General features: G+C 46.8%; 1 protein-coding gene across 1 annotated transcript in view; it reads right to left on the bottom strand.

The window, feature by feature from the left end:
- The window catches only part of LOC122684756 (atherin-like), a 36,573-nt gene extending 15,684 nt beyond the window's left edge, over nucleotides 1-20,889 (bottom strand). Inside the window, exon 1 of the mRNA XM_043889064.1 lies at nucleotides 20,598-20,889. Within this exon, the coding sequence (XP_043744999.1) occupies nucleotides 20,598-20,889 (292 nt within the window). The remainder of the gene's footprint in view (nucleotides 1-20,597) is intronic.
- Nucleotides 20,890-22,772: the final 1,883 nt, after the last annotated feature.

Genomic DNA, 22,772 nt, shown 5'->3' with positions numbered 1-22,772 from the left:
ACTATTTATGGAGGAAGAGGTGGGGATTTCCTAGTTCCTGGCCTTTCATGGTCAGCCTCAGAACCATCATGGTACCTGTGAGTGTGTCATTTAGCATATGCTAATGTATTTAAGGAGATCAAACCAGTCAATCCTCAAGGAAATCAACCCTGAACATTTTTTGCAAGGACTGGTGCTGAAGCTCCAATACTTTGGCCACTTGATGAGAAGAGCAGGCTCACTGGAAAAGACCCTGATGCTAGGAAAATTGAAGACAAAATGAAAAGGGGGTGACAGAGGATGAGGTGGTTGGATGGCATTACCAACTCAATGGACATGAGTTTGAGCAAACTCCAGGAGATAGTGAAGGACAGGAAAGCCTGGTGTCCTGCAGTGCATGGGGTCACAAAGAATCGGACATGACTTATCAACTGAACAACAACATCTACTGGAAGTCAAATTTTCTGCCTTCGCCTGTTAGGGGAAGCACACTGATTGAAACCACCCACCCCGGCCAGGCACCATAGTAACTATTTGCATGAGTTGTTTTACGACAGGAGGTCCTGGTAAGGAACAGGGAACTAATAACCCTCCACCAACCAGAAGCGTTTGGGAAAGGTCAAAAGGAGACACCACATGTCCGACCACCTCCCAGAATCCTTCTCTCTGGCATCCATCTTGGCTGAACAAGGCGTGCACCACCAGGAAGGACTCTGAGTCAGAATGATCAGCTAAAGACAACCGGGAAGCTAATCGCGTCACCATAAAACCCGAGATTGCAAGCCATGCGACAGAGCAGTCCTCCTGGGTCCCCTCACCCTCCCGCTCTCCACCCGGGCGCCCCTTCCCAATAAGATCTCTTGCTTTGTCAGCACATATATCTCCTCGGACAGTTCATTTCCGAGTGTTAGACAAGAGCCCAGTTTCGGGCCCTGGAAGGGCTCCCCCTTTCTGCAACAGGCCTAATCAGTTCTAATCAGTTTTTTCTCAAGGGCTGTATCTTTCCTTAAGGGTTTTGCCCTGCCCTCTTCCTTCCTGTCTTATATTGACCACTACTCCTCAAGGAGCCCAAGCTTGAAAACCCTGAGTAACCTTTATCAAGATTGTTAACCTGTGTCTCCTAAACAGTCATGGCACCTATGATAAAATCCAACTCCCTTACATGGTCTACTGTGCTATGCTCAGTCATGTCTGACTCTCTGTGACCCCATGGACTGTAGCCCGCCAGGCTCCTCTGTCCATGGGATTCGCCAGGCAAGAATCCTGGAGTGGGTTGCCATTTTCTTCTCCAGGGGATCTTCCCCACCCAGGGATCCAAGCCTGGTCTCTTGCATTGCAGGAAGACTTTTACCATTCGAACCACCAGGGAAGTCCCAATAATCAAAGGTAATAGTTATTCATTCACTCATTCAACACATTTATTGAATGCCTACTATCCACCATGGGCTTCCCTGGTGGCTCAGATGGTAAAAGAATCTCCCTGCAATGCACGAGACCTGGGTTCGATCCCTGTGTTGGGAAGATATTCTGGAGAAGGGCATAGCAACCCACTCCAGGATTCTTGCCTGGAGAATCGCATGGACAGAGGAGCCTGGCGGGCTACAGTCCATGGGGTTGCAGAGAGTCAGACACGACTGAGCGACTTAGCAGAGCACCACCATACACAGTAGGCTGTGGGATTCAGGATTTTCTCATTTAATCCTTCTTCAAGGATAACTTCACTTATTCTTCTCAACAACTCACGGAACAACCCAGTTCATAGATTAGGAAAGTGCGATGTATTTTCTACTGTTAAAAAAAAAAAAAAATCCCAAGGTCCCGGTAGGTATTGGGGTGAATGGGGTCAGATCAGGGTAGGAGGTCACCAGGCCGGGGTACCCCTGAAAGAACTCGGAAATAAGGTTAAAACTACTCCTCTGAGATAAACTAGTTAAACGTCTAATAGAAAAGACCTGAGATAGGCGAAGTCCCCTTAAGAGGCAAAGCTGACCCACGCCAGACTAGCTATTAGCATATCTAAAGAAAGAATGTGTCCATCAAAGAAAGGGGGTTGGTTCGCTCAGAACCCGGGAGTGCTCAGCTCGGGTCGGAATGTTGCTTTGACGCCGCGCGGCCCAGAGCCTTCCGGGGCGGGAGGGGCCCGCGGAGGCGAGGCTGCACCCCTGAACCACGCGCTGATCTCCCCCGCCCCGGTTCCCGCCGGGCCCGCTCTCCGCGTGCAGTTCTGCTTCCGCCTGCAGGGAGAGGCTAATAAAGCTCCCAAGTGTGGGTCTGCATCGCGTTCGGGCCTTGCACACAGCCTGCCTTCCAGCCGAGAAAGCCGAGCCGAGGGGCCTGCCCAGGGTCAGAATGCAGCCATGCCGAAGAGCTGAGATTTGGACGCAGGCTCGCTCAGCTCCAGAGCCCTTGCGTCTCGCTCGCACTTACCGCCCGCAGGAGCACGCCCGGCCGAGGGAGGGCTCGGTTTCTCTCGGTAGAAAATAACCGAGTAGGCAATCTGGTTGATGCCCCTGCTTTATACGGGGCCGGTTCCATGTGTCTTTCCGAGAGGTGAGCCCATCTCGGTTGGGTGGAACCTTCTCCACGTGGTCGCAGCCCTCCTCCTCGCCCCCAGCTCCTCCCTGCCCATCCGACAACTCAGGGACAAACGCACGCTTCCATCCCGCTAAGCCTTTCCTGCCTCCAGCCATCTGCCCTCCTGCGAGCTCTTCTTTCCAAACAATCGCTGTCATTTATGGGCATCCTGCTGGGGTCGGAAAGGTAAAAGAAATGGGTGCTTTCCTCAACCCAGTTAACAAAACAAACCGTTTAACATTCCAACGGTTATGTTTTGCTTATGAAAGGGGCCAATCTATTAACCATTATGGCAGGACAATACCAATAAACACCCAGCACCTACCCAGCGAAGGGGCGGCAGAGTCACCCTTACGTGCACTTGGGAGTGACCCAGGAGGTGATCTGAAGTCTTGGCTCAGCCCTTCTCTACCTTTGTGGCCTTGGAAAAGTCACTCAACCGCCCACAAACTCAGTTTCACAAATCTGCGTGAGATGCAGCTACGCTCCTCCCCTCCACTCCGCCCGGTTCAGGCTCAAAGTAGGTTTAGAAAAAAAAAAACAGCAAAACCATTTTAACCTCTGCTCCGACAGGCACCCGGTACAGATCTTAGACGTTCCCCCAGGTCTACATGGACACGACTGCAGGGAGAAGAGAGCGGGACAGTGAAAAAATACACGTGCAGAAGCCTCGTGACCTGTATTGTTCATCCCCCTCTCTCCGGCCCCCCTCCCCTCCCCACCCCCGCCCCCTCTGCAAACACGCGCCAATGCCTCATTAAAGACTGAAAACCGTCCCATTAGGTCCAAATGCATGGAAACATATTCATGATTATTCAAATGATCCCCTCGTAATACAATCAGCGCCGCCCTCATAAATATTCATCTGGTCGTGCTAATCAGGGTGTAATCTCTCCAGAGGGTGTGCCTGCCTAATCCTCTTCCCGCTGCCCTCCCCTCCCCCTCCTTTTGTCTAACATTCCTTCCTCCACTCTTAAGCCCCAGAAGGCCTTCCTAGGTCTTTCCTCTCTCCTTCAAGGTAAAGATATTCCTAGTTCTGATTGAGATCTCTCTTTATTTATCTCTGTCTGGAAGATTATTCTACCAGGTTATCCTCTTGCTATAGAGGATGTCTGACTTGAGTTCCAACAGCTCTAGTTCTCAGGTATGGATGTTCCGTTGATACTACCTGTCATGGAAAAGAAGAGATTCTGGTCACGTTTATGAAAGCACATCCTGGGCAGAGCGGTGGGTCGGGGCTGGAGGACCACTAAGAAGAAGAAGACCTACAGTCGGGTGCAGGATAAAAGACAAAGGAAACAACGCTATGCAGTAACTGGGCGGATGACATAGGCGCGCAGAAGTACAAGGGGAAAAACTAGCACCACCTTGGGGTGGGAGGCGGGCGGGCAGCACCCGGGGTGCCTGGAGGTGAAAGGATGCGGCTGAGGGCTGAGTGTGGCCTTCAGACCCTGTGTCCCAGCTCTGTGCCTGGAGAGTGCTCCTCGTGAACTTTCATCCTCATCCCGGTTATCAGTCTCTTTCCTATCTTGACCATCTGTCATTGATTGCAGCAACCAGGGTCAAAGTCAGGAAATCTGCCCTGAATTCAAGCAAGGCGGAGCATGAGAAAGATGTCTTTAAGACTGAGGAGTGGGTGGAAGCTAATCCTTTCAGTGAAGCCCCCAAGGAGCTTGTCACTAGGACTTGGCGCAGTGGCAGGGGAGAGCCTCCATTCAGCAGAGAGAGGCATATCCAAACAAAAGCCCACAGGGTGGGTCTCATCACAGCATTTTTCGGGTAGTACCCAGAACAGGGCCCAGTATGGACTATTTGTGCATTTGATGGTAAGGAAATGTCTAAGCTATATATGGGCTTCCCTGGTGGCTCAGAGGTTAAAGCGTCTGCTTGCAATGAGGGAGACTTGGGTTCGATCCCTGGGTCAGGAAGATCCCCTGGAGAAGGAAATGGCAATCCACTCCAGTATTCTTGCCTGGAGAATCCCATGGACAGAGAAGCCTGGTGGGCTACAGTCCACGGGGTCTCAAAGACTGAGTGACTTCAAGCTATATATATCCTTTGACAGAAAAAGACATGAGAGAAGAGGACTGTTTTTATAGTTAAGGACTTTGGAAATTTTAAAACAGAAATAACAAAATTAAAGGTGGGGGGGGGAGGATAATAGCAGGTAACACAACCTCTTGGCGCAGAAGTTGTTAAATGTGTAAGTATTTTATATTGTATACTGCTCTGTCATAGGGCAGTCTTTCTGTTGTCTCCAGTTTTATATGAGAACCATTTTACATTTCAAGCCTTTTAGAGTATAAGGAACACCCACTGTTGCTTATGCTTTGAATAAGAAACATTTTTCTTTTCAAATGAGAAGCAAATTGCTCCTAAGTACCAAAAATGTATGGGATAAAAATGGATTGAAAATAGTCTTCAATACTTTTAGTAATTTCATTTGTCTTCATAAAGACATGAAAATAAGATAGCTTGTCAAAGAAAGCCTTCTGTTCTGGAAAAGAGAAACACAAAGAACTCTACCACAGTAGAAAAAGGACGCTTGGCGACAAAAACCATTATCAGTTTTTCATGGATGATTTATTAGTGGTTTCAGGGAGATAAATAATATTACTTTCCAATCCGAAGAGGTCTCACACCTGAGATTTGCAACATTATTTCTAAAATCAACATCCCTTTCTCTTCCTAGGATTTGCCATAAAAAACTGGGAGTCCCTGGTTTGATTTAATGAGATTTACACAAAGGGAGTTGTCAGTAACCACAGAGACAGGGCAGGGTTTTCCTAATGACTGTGCTTGAATTGAATTCCCGTCTGAAAAGGGCCTATTTAATGGTAGGGTTTTGGGGGTGAGGCGGAGAGCGGGATGAGGGAGAATGGTGGAGGGGGATGGAGTAGTTTGTCATGGTGGCAGACTGAAAAGTCTTTTATCTATTTAAAAGGCTAGCAGGTGGGCTCCACTAACAAGTTCTAACCCCAGGACTTGGCTTAGCCCTGGAGAAAATGTTTTTCCTTTTCAGCTGCATGTGTTTGCTGCCTCTCCACGTCCTTAAGCAGTATTTTTTATTGGATTTCAGTTGATTTATGATATTGTGTGAGTTTCAGGTGTACAACACAGTACCTCCGTTCCATGTGTACATTTTTTCTCTTTTTTTCATTCTTTTCCATTATAGGTTATTAAAGGATATTGAATATACTTCCCTGTGCTACTCAGTAAATCGTTGTTGATTACTTTGTGTGTATCTGTTTAGTGTATATTTGTTAATCCCACACTCCTAACTTACCCCTCCCAGACCCTTCACTTCTTTAAATTGCAAGCTCTTCAAATAGAGCTTAGCAGACCTTGGGGAGTGGAGGAAAGTTCAGCTGAGGACAGTTCAGAAGGGTTGAGATACTTCTGCCTAGCCCACTTCCCGAAGATCTCAACTGAGTTCTGCTGGCAGCCAGGTCAAGTCTAGAATCAGCCCTCCTGGGCAGTGTGCCCTGCGGGGCTCTGAGGTCTGAGACCGAGTCTCCTGGTTTGACAGAGGAGAGCTGGGGTTCTTGACGGTTTTACGTCATTCCGGCACATCTGCATGTCTGTAGTTCAGTTTCTCCTCGCAAACCTGAATTCATTCTGGCACGTCAAACATTCTAGCAAGAATCACCATTTAGTTAATAAAAGTGGGGCGAAGGAGTAAATCCCCACAGGTCAGGACCCAGAAGCCCGGGAGCCACGCTTGGAGTTCCAGGTTGGCTGAGCATTCCTGTCTTCTCGGGATGCACCTCTCCTCCACCATTCTTTTTATTTTTTTTAATTAGGTTTATTGAGGTATAATTTATGTTAATATACAATTCAACTTTCAAAACATATGAAACAGAATTGCAGTAGATTAGCAAAACTGAAGTTTATTTCTCACTCTCATTGCAGCCTGTGCTGGTCAGATGGTTCTCTAAGCACTGACGACAGAATTCTGGCTATTCCCATCTTGTGGTTTTTGCCATCTTCACAACAACAACAAAAAAGATACCAAATGGCCAATAAACTCATGAAAAAGTGCTCATCACCATGACTCATCAGGGAAATGCAAATTTAAATCACAATAAGACACCATTGCCTTCCAGATGGCTAAATCTTAAAAGGCTTACAAGCTTAAATACCGGTGAGGATCTGGAGCAACTGGAATGCTCGTACATTACTGAAGAAATGAATCATAAACCTAATCTGTGACCCAACAATTCTGCTCCTAATTATCTCCCCAAGGGAAAGGGAAACATTTATTTACAAAGATTTTCCCAATAATGTTCATAACAGCTTTGTTTATTAACAGTCAAAACCTAGACAGCATAAATGTATATCCCCAGGAGAATGGATATTGGGTCACCATCAGAGGGAGAAGCTCTGGATTTACTGCCTTTCTTTCATCAGAAAAGGAAAAGCTTTCCCAGAAACCTCCCAACAGATTTCTCCTTACCTGTCACTGCTCTGAACTGCGTTAACAAGTCCAACCGTACCCACAAAAGAGTTGGGAAAGCGATTAATTAGGCGGGTACACTGTCAGGCTTCCTCCGCCCATCATTTGGCTCATTAGCAAAAAGGGAAGGTTGGATGCTGAGAGGTACATTAAGGGCGTGTGTCACACCTATCACTGGCTATGTTACCTGGTGTCAGATGCTACTAGTATCGTCAGGTATATGTCCATTTCTGTGACTCTCACGTTAGTTGCTTCCTCTGAACTTCTGTATTAGCTGGTCAGTAAAAAGACACCCCGAAACACGTGATTCCAAGAGTGTATGGTGAAGACTTGCCACGGCTGTTCCACCCAGTGGAGCTTGAATAGGGCTTGAAGATCCTAGTGGTATCGTGAGTCATATTGCTGAAAACAGAATTTAGTCAGTCAAGGAATTCAGTAATACCCCAGAAACAAAATGCCTTAGGTTTCTTCTATTTTGAGCTGACCTTTAGGAAGCCCCATTAACAATCAGATCTAAGCCTGCACTGTTGCCCATGGAAACAATTGATCTGAAAACTTCAAAGGTAGCACCCAGTTTGTATGTCACCTGGTACAAACTGATGGGAATGACCTTGGTCGTGAGATACTGCAGCTACGTACAGGTCTGTTAACCCCGTCCTAGCAGGTGTTTTATTAACTTGCGGTGGTATCCACTGTGAGGCTCAACCCTTCTCCTCTACCAAGGCTGATTTGTGACTGGACAAAATCCTTCTCTTTTCAGATCCCGAGTAAAACACATACCTAATGTTAATAGCAAGACAAAAATCGTTATTCAATTTTTAACCATCACCAGTAGGCACTAACAAAAACTGGTTCTTTACGTCCTAAGCAAGGAAAATTATTGATACTACTTGATTATTGATATCACTGAATCTCTCTTCTTAGCCTCTGTGACATCACAGTCTCAATCTTCTCTGTTGTAGGAGTTTCTACTTCTCCTGTTGCCCTAATCTTACCTTCTCCGAGTTAAAAACTCAAATTCACTTTCCATCTAAGCCACTGGCTGGTAACGTTGGGCAACTGCCTTCTCTGGACCTCAGGTTCCTTCTCACAGAAGAAAGAAACCGATGACATTCCTATCCCAGTCAGTGTATTCAGACGTGTCTGACTCTCTGCGACCCCATGGACTGTAGCCCGCCGGGCCTGTCTGTCCGTGGAATTCTCCAGGCAAGAATACTGGAGTGGGTTGCCATTTCCTTCTCCAGGGGATCTTCCCAATCCAGAGATCGAACTCAAGTGTCCTGCATTGAGTCTCCTGTATTGTAGGTGGACTCTTTACCACTGAGCCACTGAGGAAGCCTGACATTCATATAGGATGAATGTAAAAAGCCAATGAAAAGAGCAGCATGGTTCAGTCCTGATTCACAGATGTTACAACAGACATCATTGTTCTTGCCATTTAAATCTTTTTTTTAAATCAGTGTTTCCATTGTTTTAAAATATAGCATTAATAAGTATTCGCATTAGTAAAGGCCAATAGATCAGGAAACAACTGTCTTTGAAAAGATGAGTTTTTTTTACTGTTTACCCACGAGGTGGGGCAACACCACACCAAGTTTGTGGGAACAGGCAAGAAGATCGTGGAGGGTCAGAACACAGCGGTGGAGAGTGGGGGCTGGAGTCGTCACGGTGGTTTCTCTGGGAAAGAATAAGCAAGGCAGGGCCAATAGGCGTGAGACGGGCTGGGTTGAATAAGTCAACAGGTTCGGGGGTGTTGAGGGTGTCCTTGGTTGTCTGCTACCTGCCCTGAGCTGGTTGGGGCAAGTCCACAGTGAACCAGAGCCAGAGAACCCAGTCAAAGAGGTAGTTGGGGTATAGGCTCTGGGATGGTTGGTTATATTGCAAGGGTACACTCACGGATGAGTTGTTTTTAGCTCTAGAAATGGGCAGTCAATCACCAACCCAGACCAAAAGTCTGTACCCGTTATATCATAACTGCCCATCCCCACTGCCCCCACCCCCAGCCCCTGGTAGCTTCTATTTTCTGTCTCTATGAATTTGCCTATTCTAGGCACCTTATGTACATGGAATCATACGATATCCATTGTATTGTCCTCCGGTTTGTGGCTTATTTTGTTGGAGGGAGGAAACCTATTCTGACTCCATGTTGGAAACTGTTTCTTTGACTTGCTTTTATTATTATAATCATTCTCAATGGCTTGCCTGGAGGACCCTGCCCCTCTGTCTGATTGTAAACTAAAGTGCCTTTGTTCAGCTGGAGGAGAGGTAGCTTGTCCCTGCCTACCTATGAATGGAAGAGATAAACACCCCCCTTCTGAAGGTTGGCCTTTCCCTTGGAGATGTCTCACCAGACTGAAAACCCTTACACTTGACTTCCTCACTGCTTCTCCCTCTCTATTCCCTTTTGATTTTAGTTCCTCACTGCCTCTTTCTCTCCAATCTATAAAAGAACCTGGCATTCAGCCCCCAATAAGGTGGCTATTTTGAGGTGCCAGCCTGCCATCTTCTTGGTCTGCTGGCTCCCTGATTAATGTCTCTTCCTTGCCTCAACACTTCGTCTCTGGGATTCATTGGTCTGTCGTGTAGTGAGCAGAGCGAGCTTGGACTCCGTGACTATCTCACTTAGCATAATGTTTTCTAGGTTCCTCCATATTGCAGCTTTGATCAGAATGTCATTTATTTTATTTTGTTTTTTGGCTACACTGCACGGCATATGGGATCGTCATTTCTCTACCAGGGATCACACCCCATACCCCTTGCATTGGAAGCTTGGAGTCTTAACCACTGGATAGCCGGCGAAGTCCCTGAATGTCATTTCTTTTAAAGTCAGAATGATGTGTATATATATATATATATAATCACATTTTATTCATCCATTCAGCTGTTGATGGACAGATGAGTTGTTTCCACCACCTTTTGTCTACCGTAAATAATGCTGTTATGAGTATAGGTATACAGTATCAGTTTGAGTTCCTGATTTCAATTACTTTGGGTATATACCTAACTGTGGGATTGCTGGGTCACAAGGCAGTTTTATGTTTAACTCTTTGAGGAACTTCCGTACTTTTTTCCAGTTTCCTTTTCCTATTTCCACCAGCAGTGCACAAGGATGCCGCTTCTCCACATCCTTATCAACACTTGTTATTTTCTGTTTTGTTTTTCTTTAATAATAGTCATTCTATTAGGTGTGAAGTGGTATCTCATTGTGGTTTTGATCTGCATTTCCCTATTGTACAAATATATATATTACTCAAAATAAGTCTATGAGATGCTATTCCCATTTTGAGTTATCAATTTACAGGGATCATACTGTAAATTCACATTGTGTTGGTTTAACTCCAGTGCTACTATGCTGATTTCCCATGTGCTTTGTAAGGTAATAGGTACTTTGACTTTCAATAAACATGAATTAAATGATATTGAATCTAGCAATGTGACTGGGGTTTAGAAAAGTAATGCTTTAACACAGTCTATTAGAATATTTTGGGCTTCTCTGGTAGCTCAGCTGGTAAAGAATCCACCTGCAAAGCAGGAGACCCCAGTTCGATTCCTGGATCAGAAAGATCCCCTGGAGAAGGGAGAGGCACCCACTCCAGTATTCTTGGGCTTCCCTGGCGGCTCAGACAGTTAAGAATCTGCCTGCAGTGCTGGAGACCTAGGTTAGATCCTTGAGTTGAGAAGATACCCTGGAGAAGGGAACGGCTACCCAACTTTAGTATTCTGGTCTGGAGAATTCCATGGACAGAGGAGCCTGGCAGGCTGTAGTCCAAGAAGTCACAAAGAGTCGTGACTGAGTGACTTTGACTTTCCCTTCACTTCTCATTAGAATGTTTTATAACCTGAAGCCGGTTCACTGCGTCATTCTTGCCCCTTCTAAATGTAGGGTATTTGAGACAAAGGCCATGCTTACTTTGAGAATGAATAAAACTTGGAAAACTTACTGCCAGTTTGCTTTTTTTTTTTTTTTGCTTTTTTTTTTTTTCAGTTTGCTTTTTAATGAAAGGAGATGGAATCTCGGAACGTCCCTGAAGTCTTCAACAAGACAAAGGATTCAGAAACATCGGTGTTTCCTTCATGTTATTGGGTACACAGCTATTGGCCTCACACTGGATCCTGCGGACGCTTTTGATAAATGAGGGTGTTTCCTTGTGGCAAACGCAACAAGCAGGCCTTTTCCAGGCAGAGAAACAGTCTCTATTCGAAAAGAATCTCCATATGTGGATGCCTGAAATTCCAGCTCACAAACAGTAAGCAAACTATAGTGAAAGTCAAGTGCACGTATATTAAAGAAGGGTACAAATATCCTTCCTACTACACCCAGAGATAACCACTGTTTCTTGAATCATCTCTCAGGTAACTTCTATGCAAATCAAGTGTAAGTACAGGAGTGGACACACACCTAACCATCACACATACTTTTTCTTTTTTATCATCTTACTTTTTATTTAATTTTTAATTTTTTAATTGGAGGATAGTTGCTTTACACTGTTTTGTTGGTTTCTGCGGTACAGCGGCGCAAATTAGTCATAATTATAAGCATATCCCCTCCTTCTCACGCCTCCCTCTCTCCTCCCACCCCACCCTTCTGGGCCATCACAGCGCACCAGCCGAGCTCCCAGGCTTCCCACTGGCTGTCTGCTTTACACGTGGTCGTGTGTATGTCGATGCTGCTTTCTCAGTTCGTCCTTTCTTCTCCTTCCCCCGAAGTGTCCACTGTTCGTCCTCTACGTACGAATGGTTAAAGAAGAAGTGGTACATATATACAATGGAATATCGTGCACTCTTGTGGAACCACATTACACGCTGCTCCACAATTTGCTTTTCTATTTTAAATCTGTCAGTGACCTCTCTCTGTGCTCTGTCAAGAGTGTGGTGTTAAAAAAAAAAAAAAAAGAGTGTGGTGTATCCATAGCAGAAATATAGAAGAGTTTATTTAGCCATTCACAGGTTTGTAGAATTTTAGGTTATCTCTAGCTTTTCAAATAACACATACCCTTAAAGATATGTCTCTTTACTTGTGCTGATACCTATCTGTGCTTATCATAAATATTTTGTTAAATTTTGCCTCCCAGTATATTCCTTTTAAATATCCTTTAGACTGGGTGTATCTTCAGATTCTTGCCACAAATATGGCTGAGCACTGCTGTACCCCACGTAGGCCCTGAGGCCAGTGTCAGGGAACGATGGCAGGAAAGGAGATAGAAAAGGGCATTGAACCATCGTGGGGGAAACAAACAATTAAATGCAAAATAACTATGATGTTATGACTGTGATAAGTGTTAACAGGCTTGCCTGAGCCAGAGGGTTGAGGGAAGACTTCTCTGACAAATTATGACTGAGCTGAGACATTCTGTGAGTTCAATAGGTGAGAAAGCTGGGGGTTTAGGAAAGGCTTTCCAGAAGAGGGAACAGTTAGTGCAAAGGCATGGCGGCAGGAAGAAACACGGCTTATTAATGGAGCAGAAAGCAACACAGCTGAGGATCGGAAGTTGTTTTCCTTGTGCTTGATAGAGCTGGAGGGTAGATCAGGGCCAAACCTGGTCTGGTCTCTGTAAGGCACCCAAATAAATATGAACCTGAACTCCTTTAATGCTTCCCATGCAAAGAAAACTCAAAACTAGCTTTCCCTTACCTTCTCATCCTACGTAGAATTTCTCGAGTTGCCATTGTTAAGATCTGGCGAAAGCTTGCACAGTGAAGGGATGGGAAACTGGGGGAGGAACAGGAGGCAAAGATGATCTCTAAGTTTTAGATTTCCAGGTTGGAAGGACAACGGTGCCATCCGCTGAGGGGGGAATGCTGAAGAAGTTTCTGCCCAGGGTGAAGACTGTGAACGTGCTATAGCGCTTGCAGAACCCAACACTCTGCCCTTCTTCTGTCACTGAATGTTTACTGCTTGGTTAAGCTAATAGCCAGGAGTGGCTATGTAATCTGGGGGCCACAGAGCAAGATGAAAATGCAGAACCTTGTTCAAAGGGGATTAAGAATGTCAAGATGGCAACTGCAGAGCCTTAAACCAATCATGGGACCCTCTGGGCGCTGGGACCCCGTGCACAGGTCACACGCTCGTGGAGCTAGGGCCTCTGGGCAGACAACAAGGAAGAGGGTAAATTCTGGCTTTCATAAAGCTCATAAGCTGAGGGGGTCAGAAAGATGTTACCGGGTGGTTATAAAAATTATCCTTATCTTTAAGAGGTACATGCTCAAATATTTGCAGATGGAATGATGTGATATCTGGGCTTTGCTCTAAAGTAATCCTGCAGAAGGGGGACGTTGGTGGAAGGTATAGTGAAAACACAACTGCTGTGAGTTAATTTTTGAGACTGATGACGGCTACATGGGGTTCAATATAATAGCCTTTGTAGTTTGGTACGTGTGGTATATTTTCCCTAACTAAAACAAATTTTAAAGAGAAAACAAGACGTGACAATACCATGCGAAAAACGCTGTTACAGAAGCTGGAATTTGGAGATTATTTACATACCATATCTGGTTCAGCCTTATTCCAAATCAAAAGTATTTTTGGAATTTATGTATCCCAGTTAGGAATTTGTATGTTTATAAACACAGTCTCAAAAAAGAGCAGAATGAGTTTTCCTCCCTCTCCTTTGGAATATAATTAACATGTGTGTGCTGGGCTTAGTCGCTCAGTCGTGTCCGACTCTTTGTGACCCCACGGACTGTAGCCCACCAGGCTCCTCTGTCCATGGGATCCTCCAGACAAGAATACTGGAGTGTGTTGCCATGCTGTCCTTCAGGGGATCTTCCCGATGCAGGGATCGAACCCATGTTTCCTGCAGCTGAATTCTTTACCTAGCGCCACCGGGGAAGCCCCGTAATTAACATACACTACTGTGTAAGCTTAAGGTTGCGCAATGTGATGATCTGATACACGTATATTTTGCAGTGATTACCACAAAATGGTTGGTCAACACTTCCCTCGCCTCACAGAGTTCCCATTTTGCTGTGGTGGTGGTGGTGAGATTTAAGCTTCACTTTCCGAGCTGCTTTCAAGTGTATGGCACAGTACGGTTAGCTATAGTCACCGGGCTGTACTTAGGTCTTCACTCGCCATCTGATCGCTGGAGGTTGGTCCCTCTGACCAGCCTCTCCCCCAGGCTGCCCTCAGCCCATGCGCCCCCGTAACCACAACCCACTCTGTTCTGTGATTTCAGCTCACAGATGAGTGTGATTTAGATAAATTTTTTGAAGAGACATTTTATATCAGTTATCTCTGCTGTGAAACAACCCCCAAATTCCATGGCTTTAAGTAGCTATTTATTGCATCTTCTGGGTCTGAGGGTCAGCTGGGGAGTCCAGCTGGCTGTGCCTGGCTCCCTGCCGCAGCCGTCGGGTCAGCAGGGCCTGGACACCTGAGAGGGCGACTGGGCTCTCTCTCTCTCTCTTTGGTTTTGGCGGCACCGCAAGGCTTGCAGGAATTTAGTTTCCCAACCAGGGGCTGAACCTGGGCCCATGGCAGTGAAGGCGCCGAGTCCTAGCCACTGGCCCACCAGGGAATTCCCAGGCTCCATCGCTCACAGGCTGGCCTGCAGGGGTCTTGCGGCTATGTGTAGTCTGCATGTTTAGATAATGACATGGACATTCTCAAACACTGCTGTGATCAGTTGTGTCCAGCTCTTTGTGACCCTACGTGCTGCATCTCACCAGGCTCCTCTTGCCACGGGGGGCAAGAAGACTGGAATGGGTTGCCCTGTCCTCCTCCAGGGGATCTCCCTGACCCAGGGATCTAACTTGAGTCTCCTGTGTCTCCTGCATTGGCAGGCGGGTTCTTTACCACTGAGCCACCCACCCAGGCCTAAAATGACGGACAGGCCTCACACTCCACAGGTGACCAGCCGTGGGACGTCACCGTGGCTCAGGTGGGGCTGTCCTGATATCACTGCCCTGCCATTTTCAGTCCAGATGGTCATTCCAGAAAGACCCATGATGGATACAAGGTAGCAAATTTTCCAAATGTCTTGTTCGCTGGTTTTCTTCAATGCTGATGACTGTAGACTGAACGTTTGTGTTCCTCAAAGCTTCATCTGTTGAACCCTAACCCCCAGTGTGAAGGTCTCGGGAGGTGGGGCCTTTGGAAGGTGGTTAGGTCAGGAGAGTGGAGCCCTCCTGGGTGGGATTAGTGCCTTAGAAGAGACTCGGGAGAGATGATCCTTCCTTCTGCCTTGTGAGGACACAGGAGAAGGCGGCTGTCTGCCAGCCGGGGGTGGGGGGGCGGGGCGCTCATCAGACACTCAGTCTGCTGGTACCTTGATCTTAGGCTTCTAGACTCCAGATCCGTGAGCAGTAGATGTTTGTTGGTTAGGCCACCTGGTCTATGGTGTCTGTTACAGCATCTCAGGCTGACTAAGACAATGATTTTTCCTTTTTTCTCAATAGAACATTATTATTCTTTTTTATTTATTAATTTATTTTTGGTCGCACCATGCAGCCTGCAGTTCCTAGACCAGGGATAGAATTCGTGCCCCCTGCAGTGGAAATGCAATGTCCTAACCAAAATCACTGCAGATGGTGACTGCAGCCATGAAATTAAAAGACGCTTGCTTACTCCTTGGAAGAAAAGTAATGACCAACCTAGACAGCATATTAAAAAGCAGAGAGATTACTTTGCCAACAAAGGTCTGTCTAGTCAAGGCTATGGTTTTTCCAGTAGTCAGGTATGGATGTGAGAGTTGGACTATGAAGAAAGCTGAGCACTGAAGAATTGATGCTTTTGAACTGTGGTGTTGGAGAAGACTCTGGATCTCCTTGCAGTCCAAGGGATTCTCAAACCAGTCCATCCTAAAGGAGATCAGTCCTGGGTGTTCATTGGAAGGACTGATGCTGAAGCTGAAACTCCAATACTTTGGGTACCTAATGCAAAGAGCTCACTCATTTGAAAAGACCCTGATGCTGGGAAAGATTGAGGGCGGGAGGAGAAGGGAACGACAGAGGATGAGATGGTTGGATGGCATCACCGACTTGATGGACATGAGTTTGAGTAAACTCTGGGAGTTAGTGATGGACAGGGAGGCCTGGTGTGCTGCAGTCCATGGGGTCGCAAAGAGTCGGACACGACAGAGCAATTGAACTGAACTGAACTGAACCACTGGACCGCCAGGGAAGTCCCAATGATCATTTTAATTGACTTTGAAGAACAAATCTATTGTTTGGATGCTTCTGTGTTTAGACTCTTGGATACAAGAAGCCTTACTATGGTTACTGAGGCTGGAGTGTAGGGTCTCTGTGAGGATCAGATGGGTGGAGAATGAGCCTGGAGGAAGGTCTCTCTCCCCTCCCCTTCGTGGTTCTGATGGGGACTGCTTCTCAAGGTATCCTGAATGCCTGGTCTGCCTGGATTCCTCCAATAAGTGCTGATGGGAGTCCCTTTCAGCCTGGGGGAGGGTGGGGGCGTGGGGGGGTGGCTAGCTGGGAAATGGGAGACCCAGAACATGGAGCCCACGGCTGAGGCCTCTGCTTCTCCCAGCATGTAGACATTCAGGTCTGAGCCAGTTTACATGAACAGCCCCCAGACACCCCCAGTTAAGGGCGCAGAACAAGGGCCCTCTAAATCAGCGGTTCCCAACCTTTTCTGCACCAGGGACCGATTTCATGAAAGACGAGTTTTCCATGGACAGGGGCTGAGAGGGGAGATGGTTTTGGGGATGATTCAAGCGCGTGACACTTACTGTGTGCTTTGTTTCTGTTATTGTCACGTCAACTTCACCTCGATCATCAGGCATTGGATCCTGGAGGCTGGAGACCGCTGCTGTACATTGAAGAAATTGGAGTCCAGCCCGCAGACTTCATAGGCACACTGTTCAGTGCAGAGTTAATATCTTTATTTAATGCAGTCTCCTGGAACTCCCTTCTCTCGCTGGCTCTTGCTGGCAGGAATTGCTGCTGGGGACATCTGAGTCCTAGGAAGCCATCCAGCACCGCTGACTGGTTCCTGCCAGGAAGAGCTCTCTCTGCAGGGTCCTCACCCACACCGGGCCAGAGAGGAGGGCGCTACAGAGACAGCCAAGCCAGGCCCTGGGCCACGGAGACCACCCGAGAGAGAAGAAGCTTTTAGAAGCTGTTAACCAAATCAAGGACACCACCAGCTACAGGGGAGCTGTACCCTGGGGTACCAGCTTGCTGCCAAATCTGGGGGTCCTCCCAAGACTGAGAGTCTCACAGAAGTCAGGTTACCTCTTCAGAATCAGAGGCCGTCAGAGCAGACAGCTATAAAGAGCCTGCATCCGGGAAGGCACTGTCCTGGTGAATTACACAGAGCGTCAGAGATGCAACACGGGTTGTGGCGCGGTGAGGACCTGACTGAATCTCAGCCTGTTTCTTCCTTTGTTTCTGAAATGTGCTTGATCATCTCCATCTTACAGGTCATCCTGAGCAGCCAGTGTGGTTGTGTATATGCAAGTACTTTGTAAATAGCACTGTGTTACTTGCCATTTATCCACCCCCAAGAAATTGAGGCCATCTAAAGGGCATTCTTTTTTTTTAATTGTGGTTAAAAAAAAAAAAAACTATAACAGAAACTTTACCATCATAACCATTTTTAAGAGTACACTTGAGTTGTGTTAAGCACATTCACGTTGCTGTGAAGTAGGTCTTCAGGCTTTTTCATTTTGCAAAACAGAAACCCTGTTCTCATTAAATAGCAATTACCCTTCCTCTCTTCTCTCCCCAGCCCCTCGTAGCTACCATTCCCCTTTCTGTTTCTATGAATTTGACTCTAGAAACCTCATCTAAGTGGGATCATACCAGATTTTCAACTAGTTTTGAAGCACCAATATTTACTAGAGCACCTGAGCACTTACAAAACCCTCAATAGGGATTTTGCTGGCTGTCCGGTGGTTAAGACTTCGCCTTCCAATGCAAGGGGGTGCAGGTTCAATCCTTGTTTAGGGGAGCTCAGACATCACATGCCTTGGGGCCAAAAAACCAAAACATAAAACAGAAGCAATGTTGTAACAAATTCAATAAAGACTGTAAAAATGGTCCACATTTTAAAAAAAATATCTTAAGGAAAAAAACCTGAATAACTCTCCACTGGAGTGACTGGACGGAAGCTACAACCCTCTCCACTCTCATGGTGTGCAGATTTCTCTCGCCTTAATGAAGGTGAACGAACATCCCACCTCGTTTGCCTGAGGTGTTCCCTCATTTAGTGCTGAAAAGTCCACGTCCTGGGCACTGCACTCCAGAGAGTTGCTTCTGCCAAAGACAGCTCGATTCAGAGATCCAGGGACAAATGGAATTATGAGGCTTCTTGCCGAGCTCAATTCATTCTTCCCAAGGAAAGATGTCTCCTTGGTACTGGAGTTTATTTTTAGAGCCTTCTGGCCACAAGGGTCAGTCAGTCTTTGCTCAGAACTGAGTTCCCCTCCTCCCCGAGCCTCCAGAGAGATCCCAGAGGGGAGTAGCTGAAGCTGACTGGTCTCCAGCTCTGGCTCAGGTCCATGGGGACCCTCCTGGGGGCAGGGCCAGGCTTCATGGGGCCTGGAGCTCAAGCTGTTTGCAGACCTTCTCTAAGAAAAGAACAGAGAGCCTTGGGAACGCGTTACTAGGTTCCCATGCAGGTTGTGGAAGAGTCCAGACAATTAAACGCACTGAAGCTTAAGCTTCAACAGCTTCTTAGTAAATCTTCTCTCTTCTTCCCCATGCTTTTTTTGTTTTTGTTTAGCATTTTAAAAAACTGAGATCACATTTACATAAAATTAATATTACATTTTACTTTTTAAATTTTTTCTTCTTTATTCATGTGAAAGTGAAAATGTTAGAAGCTCAGTCGTGTCTGACTATTTAGGACCCCATGGACTGCAGCTTGCCAGGTTCCCCTGTCCCTGGGATTCTCCAGGCAAGAATACTCGAGTGGGTTGCCATTTCCTTCTCCATATTAAATTTTAAAGCATACAATTCAGTGGCGTTCAGTGCATTTGTGATATTGTGCAACCACCACATTTATCAAGATTTTTCAAGTTTCAGGACATGTTTATCACGCCAGAGGAAAACCTTGTACCCGTTAAGCAGTTGCTCCCCATCCCCCATGCCCTCCGGCCCCTGAAAACCATCACTCTGCTTTCTTTCTATGCGGATTAACCTACCCTGGACGCTGCACATAAATGGAATCATGTCACACATAAGCTTTCACGTCTAGCTTCTTTCACTGGGTATACCTTGAAGTTTCATCCACACTGTAACATGTATCAGTACTTCATTCCCTTTTATGGGTAAATTATATTCCATTGTATGGGTATACCACAATTTGTTTATCCAGTCAACAGTGGAGGGACAATAGGGTCTTTTGGACATTTAGGCTACTGTGAATAATGCCTCTATGAACCTTCGTATGCCAGTATTTGATTGAGTCTCTTTCTTCGATTGTTTTGAGTATTTTTGAGGAGTGGAATTGCTGAGCCGTATGGAAATTCTATGTTCAACTTTTTAAGGAACAGCCACAGTGTTTCCCACAACGGCTGCATTGTTTTACATTCCCCCCAGAAAAATGTGAGGGCGCAGTGTCTTCATATCCTCATCACCAACACTTTTATTTTCCATTAAAAAATTACAGCTATCATAGTGGTATAAAGTGATGTCTTGGGACTTCCCCTGATGTCCAGTGGTTAAGACTCTGTGCTCCCAACGCAGGGGCCCCCGGTCCTATCCCTGGTCAGGGATCGAAACATCCTGCACCTGCAATGAAGACTAAAGACCTCTTGTGCTGCAACTAAGACCTGGCATGGCCAAATAAATAAATATGAAAAAATAAAAATAAAATAAAGTGATGTCACACTACGATTCCCTCATTTTTTTCTTTTTTTACTTTCCATTCAGGGTGCCATTTTTCTGACTTTTAATAACATGTTGAACACAATCATTTATGTAAAAACCTTTTTTTTTTCTTTTTTCCTGATGAATAATAGTCAATAACAAACCATTTACTTGGGCCCATGTCTAGTCAGAGCAGTGCTATCAGCCACCAAACATCTCAACGGTAGGATATGAATTTGGGGAGGTGGAAGGTCTGTCTTCTCGGGGTAAACTAGGAGCTGGGAGTTGCACACACTTTGAGGACATGGACTGGCTGAACTGGAAATATTCTGCACCAGAAGCTGACTTGCTTGGGCATCAATCTTCTGTCTCAACTGAGAAAATTATTTACCCCCTGTTTGCTAAGGTTGCCAAAATACCACTGATGGGGTGGCTTAAACAACAGAAACGAATTTTTTCTGAGTTCTGGAGGCTGGAAGTCTGGGATCAAGGCGTTGGTACATCTGGTTTCCCCTGAGGCCTAGCGGCTCAGATGGTAAAAAAAAAAAAAAAAAAAAAAGAGCCTGCAAAGCAGGAGACCCAGTTTCGATCCCTGCGAGGGGAAGATTCCCTGGAGGAGGGCATGGCAACCCACTCCAGTCTTCTTGCCTGGAGAGTCCCCATGGACAGAGGAGCCTGGCGGGCTGGAGTCCATGGGGAGGCAGCGTCAGACACGACTGGAGCGACTTAGCCCGCACGCTGGAGGCCCGCTCCTTAGCCTGCGGGGGCCACCTTCCCACGCACGCCCGAGGCCCGCTCCTGAGTCTGTGGGGGCCACCTTCCCACGCATGCCCGAGGCCTCCGCCTGAGTCTGCGGGGGGCCGCCTTCCCACGCACGCCCGAGGCCTCCGCCTGAGTCTGCGGGGGGCCACCTTCCCACGCACGCCCGAGGCCTCCTGCTTAGCCTGCGGGGGGCCGCCTTCCCACGCCCGCCCGAGGCCTCCGCCTGAGTCTGCGGGGGCCGCCTTCCCACGCACGCCGGAGGCCTCCGCCTGAGTCTGCGGGGGCCGCCTTCCCACGCACGCCCGAGGCCTCCGCCTGAGTCTGCGGGGGACCGCCTTCCCACGCATGCCCGAGGCCCGCTCCTTAGCCTGCGGGGGCCACCTTCCCACGCACGCCCGAGGCCTCCGCCTGAGTCTTCGGGGGGCCACCTTCCCACGCACGCCCGAGGCCTCCGCCTGAGTCTGCGGGGGCCGCCTTCCCACGCACGCCCGAGGCCTCCGCCTGAGTCTGCGGGGGCCACCTTCCTGCTGAGCCTGCACGTGGCCTGTCCTCTGTGCGCTTGCATTTCTGGTGTCCCCACTCTTCTAGTAAGGACACCAGCCCCACCCATACGACCTTATTTAGCCTTAATTACTATTTGAAGTTCCTGTCTCTAAATACATCATATTGAGAGTTAAGGCTTCCACACATGAATTTGTGGGGGAAACAATTCAGACCCTCTGAACTTTGTCCTTATCTCTGTGGCAAAGAGAATTGAAATCAACTTGAACAGTCTATGGGAAACTAAAAAGTAAAATCTCCTCTGCCATGCCATTAGTTGGATCAGGGAGTCAGATCAGATGGTGAGATGTGACAGAAAAAGCCGCTCCCTCGGGGCCAGGAGGGGGTCCGCTTTCTGCTCAGAGGTTACCACCAAAGTCCTTTTATTTCACTGGCCCAGGAGTTTATTATGAAGATCAAAAGAGAAAATACATTTGAAAGAGCTTTGAAATTATAAAGCACTAAAAAAAGCAAGCCATTATTATTCCTCCGTTTCTGGTCCACAGGATGCAAACTCAGCTCGCCTATGCAGTTCTGTTTCATCACTAAACGCCACCTCCCTCAGTGCTTCCCTCACTGCATTTGCCGCTGAATTAGTAATGATTAGGCCTAGCTGTCTTTCTGTGACAGAAAATCCCCAATAACAGTTGCTTAACAAGCGAAACCAATTGAAGAAGTAAGCAATCTGCTTTAGGACGTCTTCAGGGACCAGCCCTTATGGTCCAGCATGGTGGCACTAGCATCCCAAACGCCAGGATGCAAGAAGGGATGACAAAGAAGAAAGGAGAAAAAGATGTGAGCCACACAGCCCATATCCGTCCATCCTCAGTGGCCAGAACTTCATCACAGGGCCACACCTGGCTGCAAGGGAGGTCAGCAAACGGAATCTTCACTTTTCTGTGTGTGTATGTGGGTGGTGGTGGTCATGTCCTTTAATACATTTTTTATTACTAGGAGAGATGAGAAAAACAGATATTGCAGAAAACTAGAACTCTCTGCCTTATAATGGACTCCTCCAATCCTCTGTGTTTCAGCAGTTACACAAGTCAATCAAAAAGAAGCTGTTAAATGAACCAAGAAATAAAGTAGGAAATATTCTGATGGGTGTGGTTTCATACTAAAAAATTGATTTTACTATCTTGCGTCAGGGTCCACAGTTTAGAGGTGAGCTGAAATAGATAGACTTGTGCATATAACGAGGAAAATAGTACTATGACATAATGCAAAAAGGAGTTTTGGAAGACATCAATTCAGTTCTGCAGGGAACCTCCTAAATCAATTCCTCCCTGAATCAGGAAAGGGTGCCAGTGTTTTAAAATCTGTGCCAGAAAAAAAATAAATAAAATAAAATAAAATCGGGGCTGGCAGAACTTTAATTTATGGAGGTAATTGAGTGAAGACAGAGAGAGGCCAATGCCATTGAAAGAAGAACTTTATTGCTTACATTTCCCAAGGGATGAGGGCATGCCCTGCCATGAAGGGCCACAGGGAAAGCACCAGACTTTGCTCAGAATAAGAGGAAAGCTGAAGCCAGTGTCTTTATTGTGTTTTCTGTGGAAAAGACATAGCAGGGCAGAGTAAAAACCAAGGAATGGCCAGTCTGAAGAATTCCAATGGGCTTTCGGCTGTAAAGGAGGTTTTTAGTGGGCTGGTACCTGGCCCTGGGGTGATGTTAGGGCAGGGGAAATAT

Source organism: Cervus elaphus, chromosome 27, assembly GCF_910594005.1.
Source record: "Cervus elaphus chromosome 27, mCerEla1.1, whole genome shotgun sequence".
In the NCBI taxonomy this organism is placed as follows: Eukaryota; Metazoa; Chordata; class Mammalia; order Artiodactyla; family Cervidae; genus Cervus; species Cervus elaphus.
The sequence above is the reverse complement of the archived record's forward strand: the minus strand, read 5'-3'. Positions and strand labels throughout refer to the sequence as shown.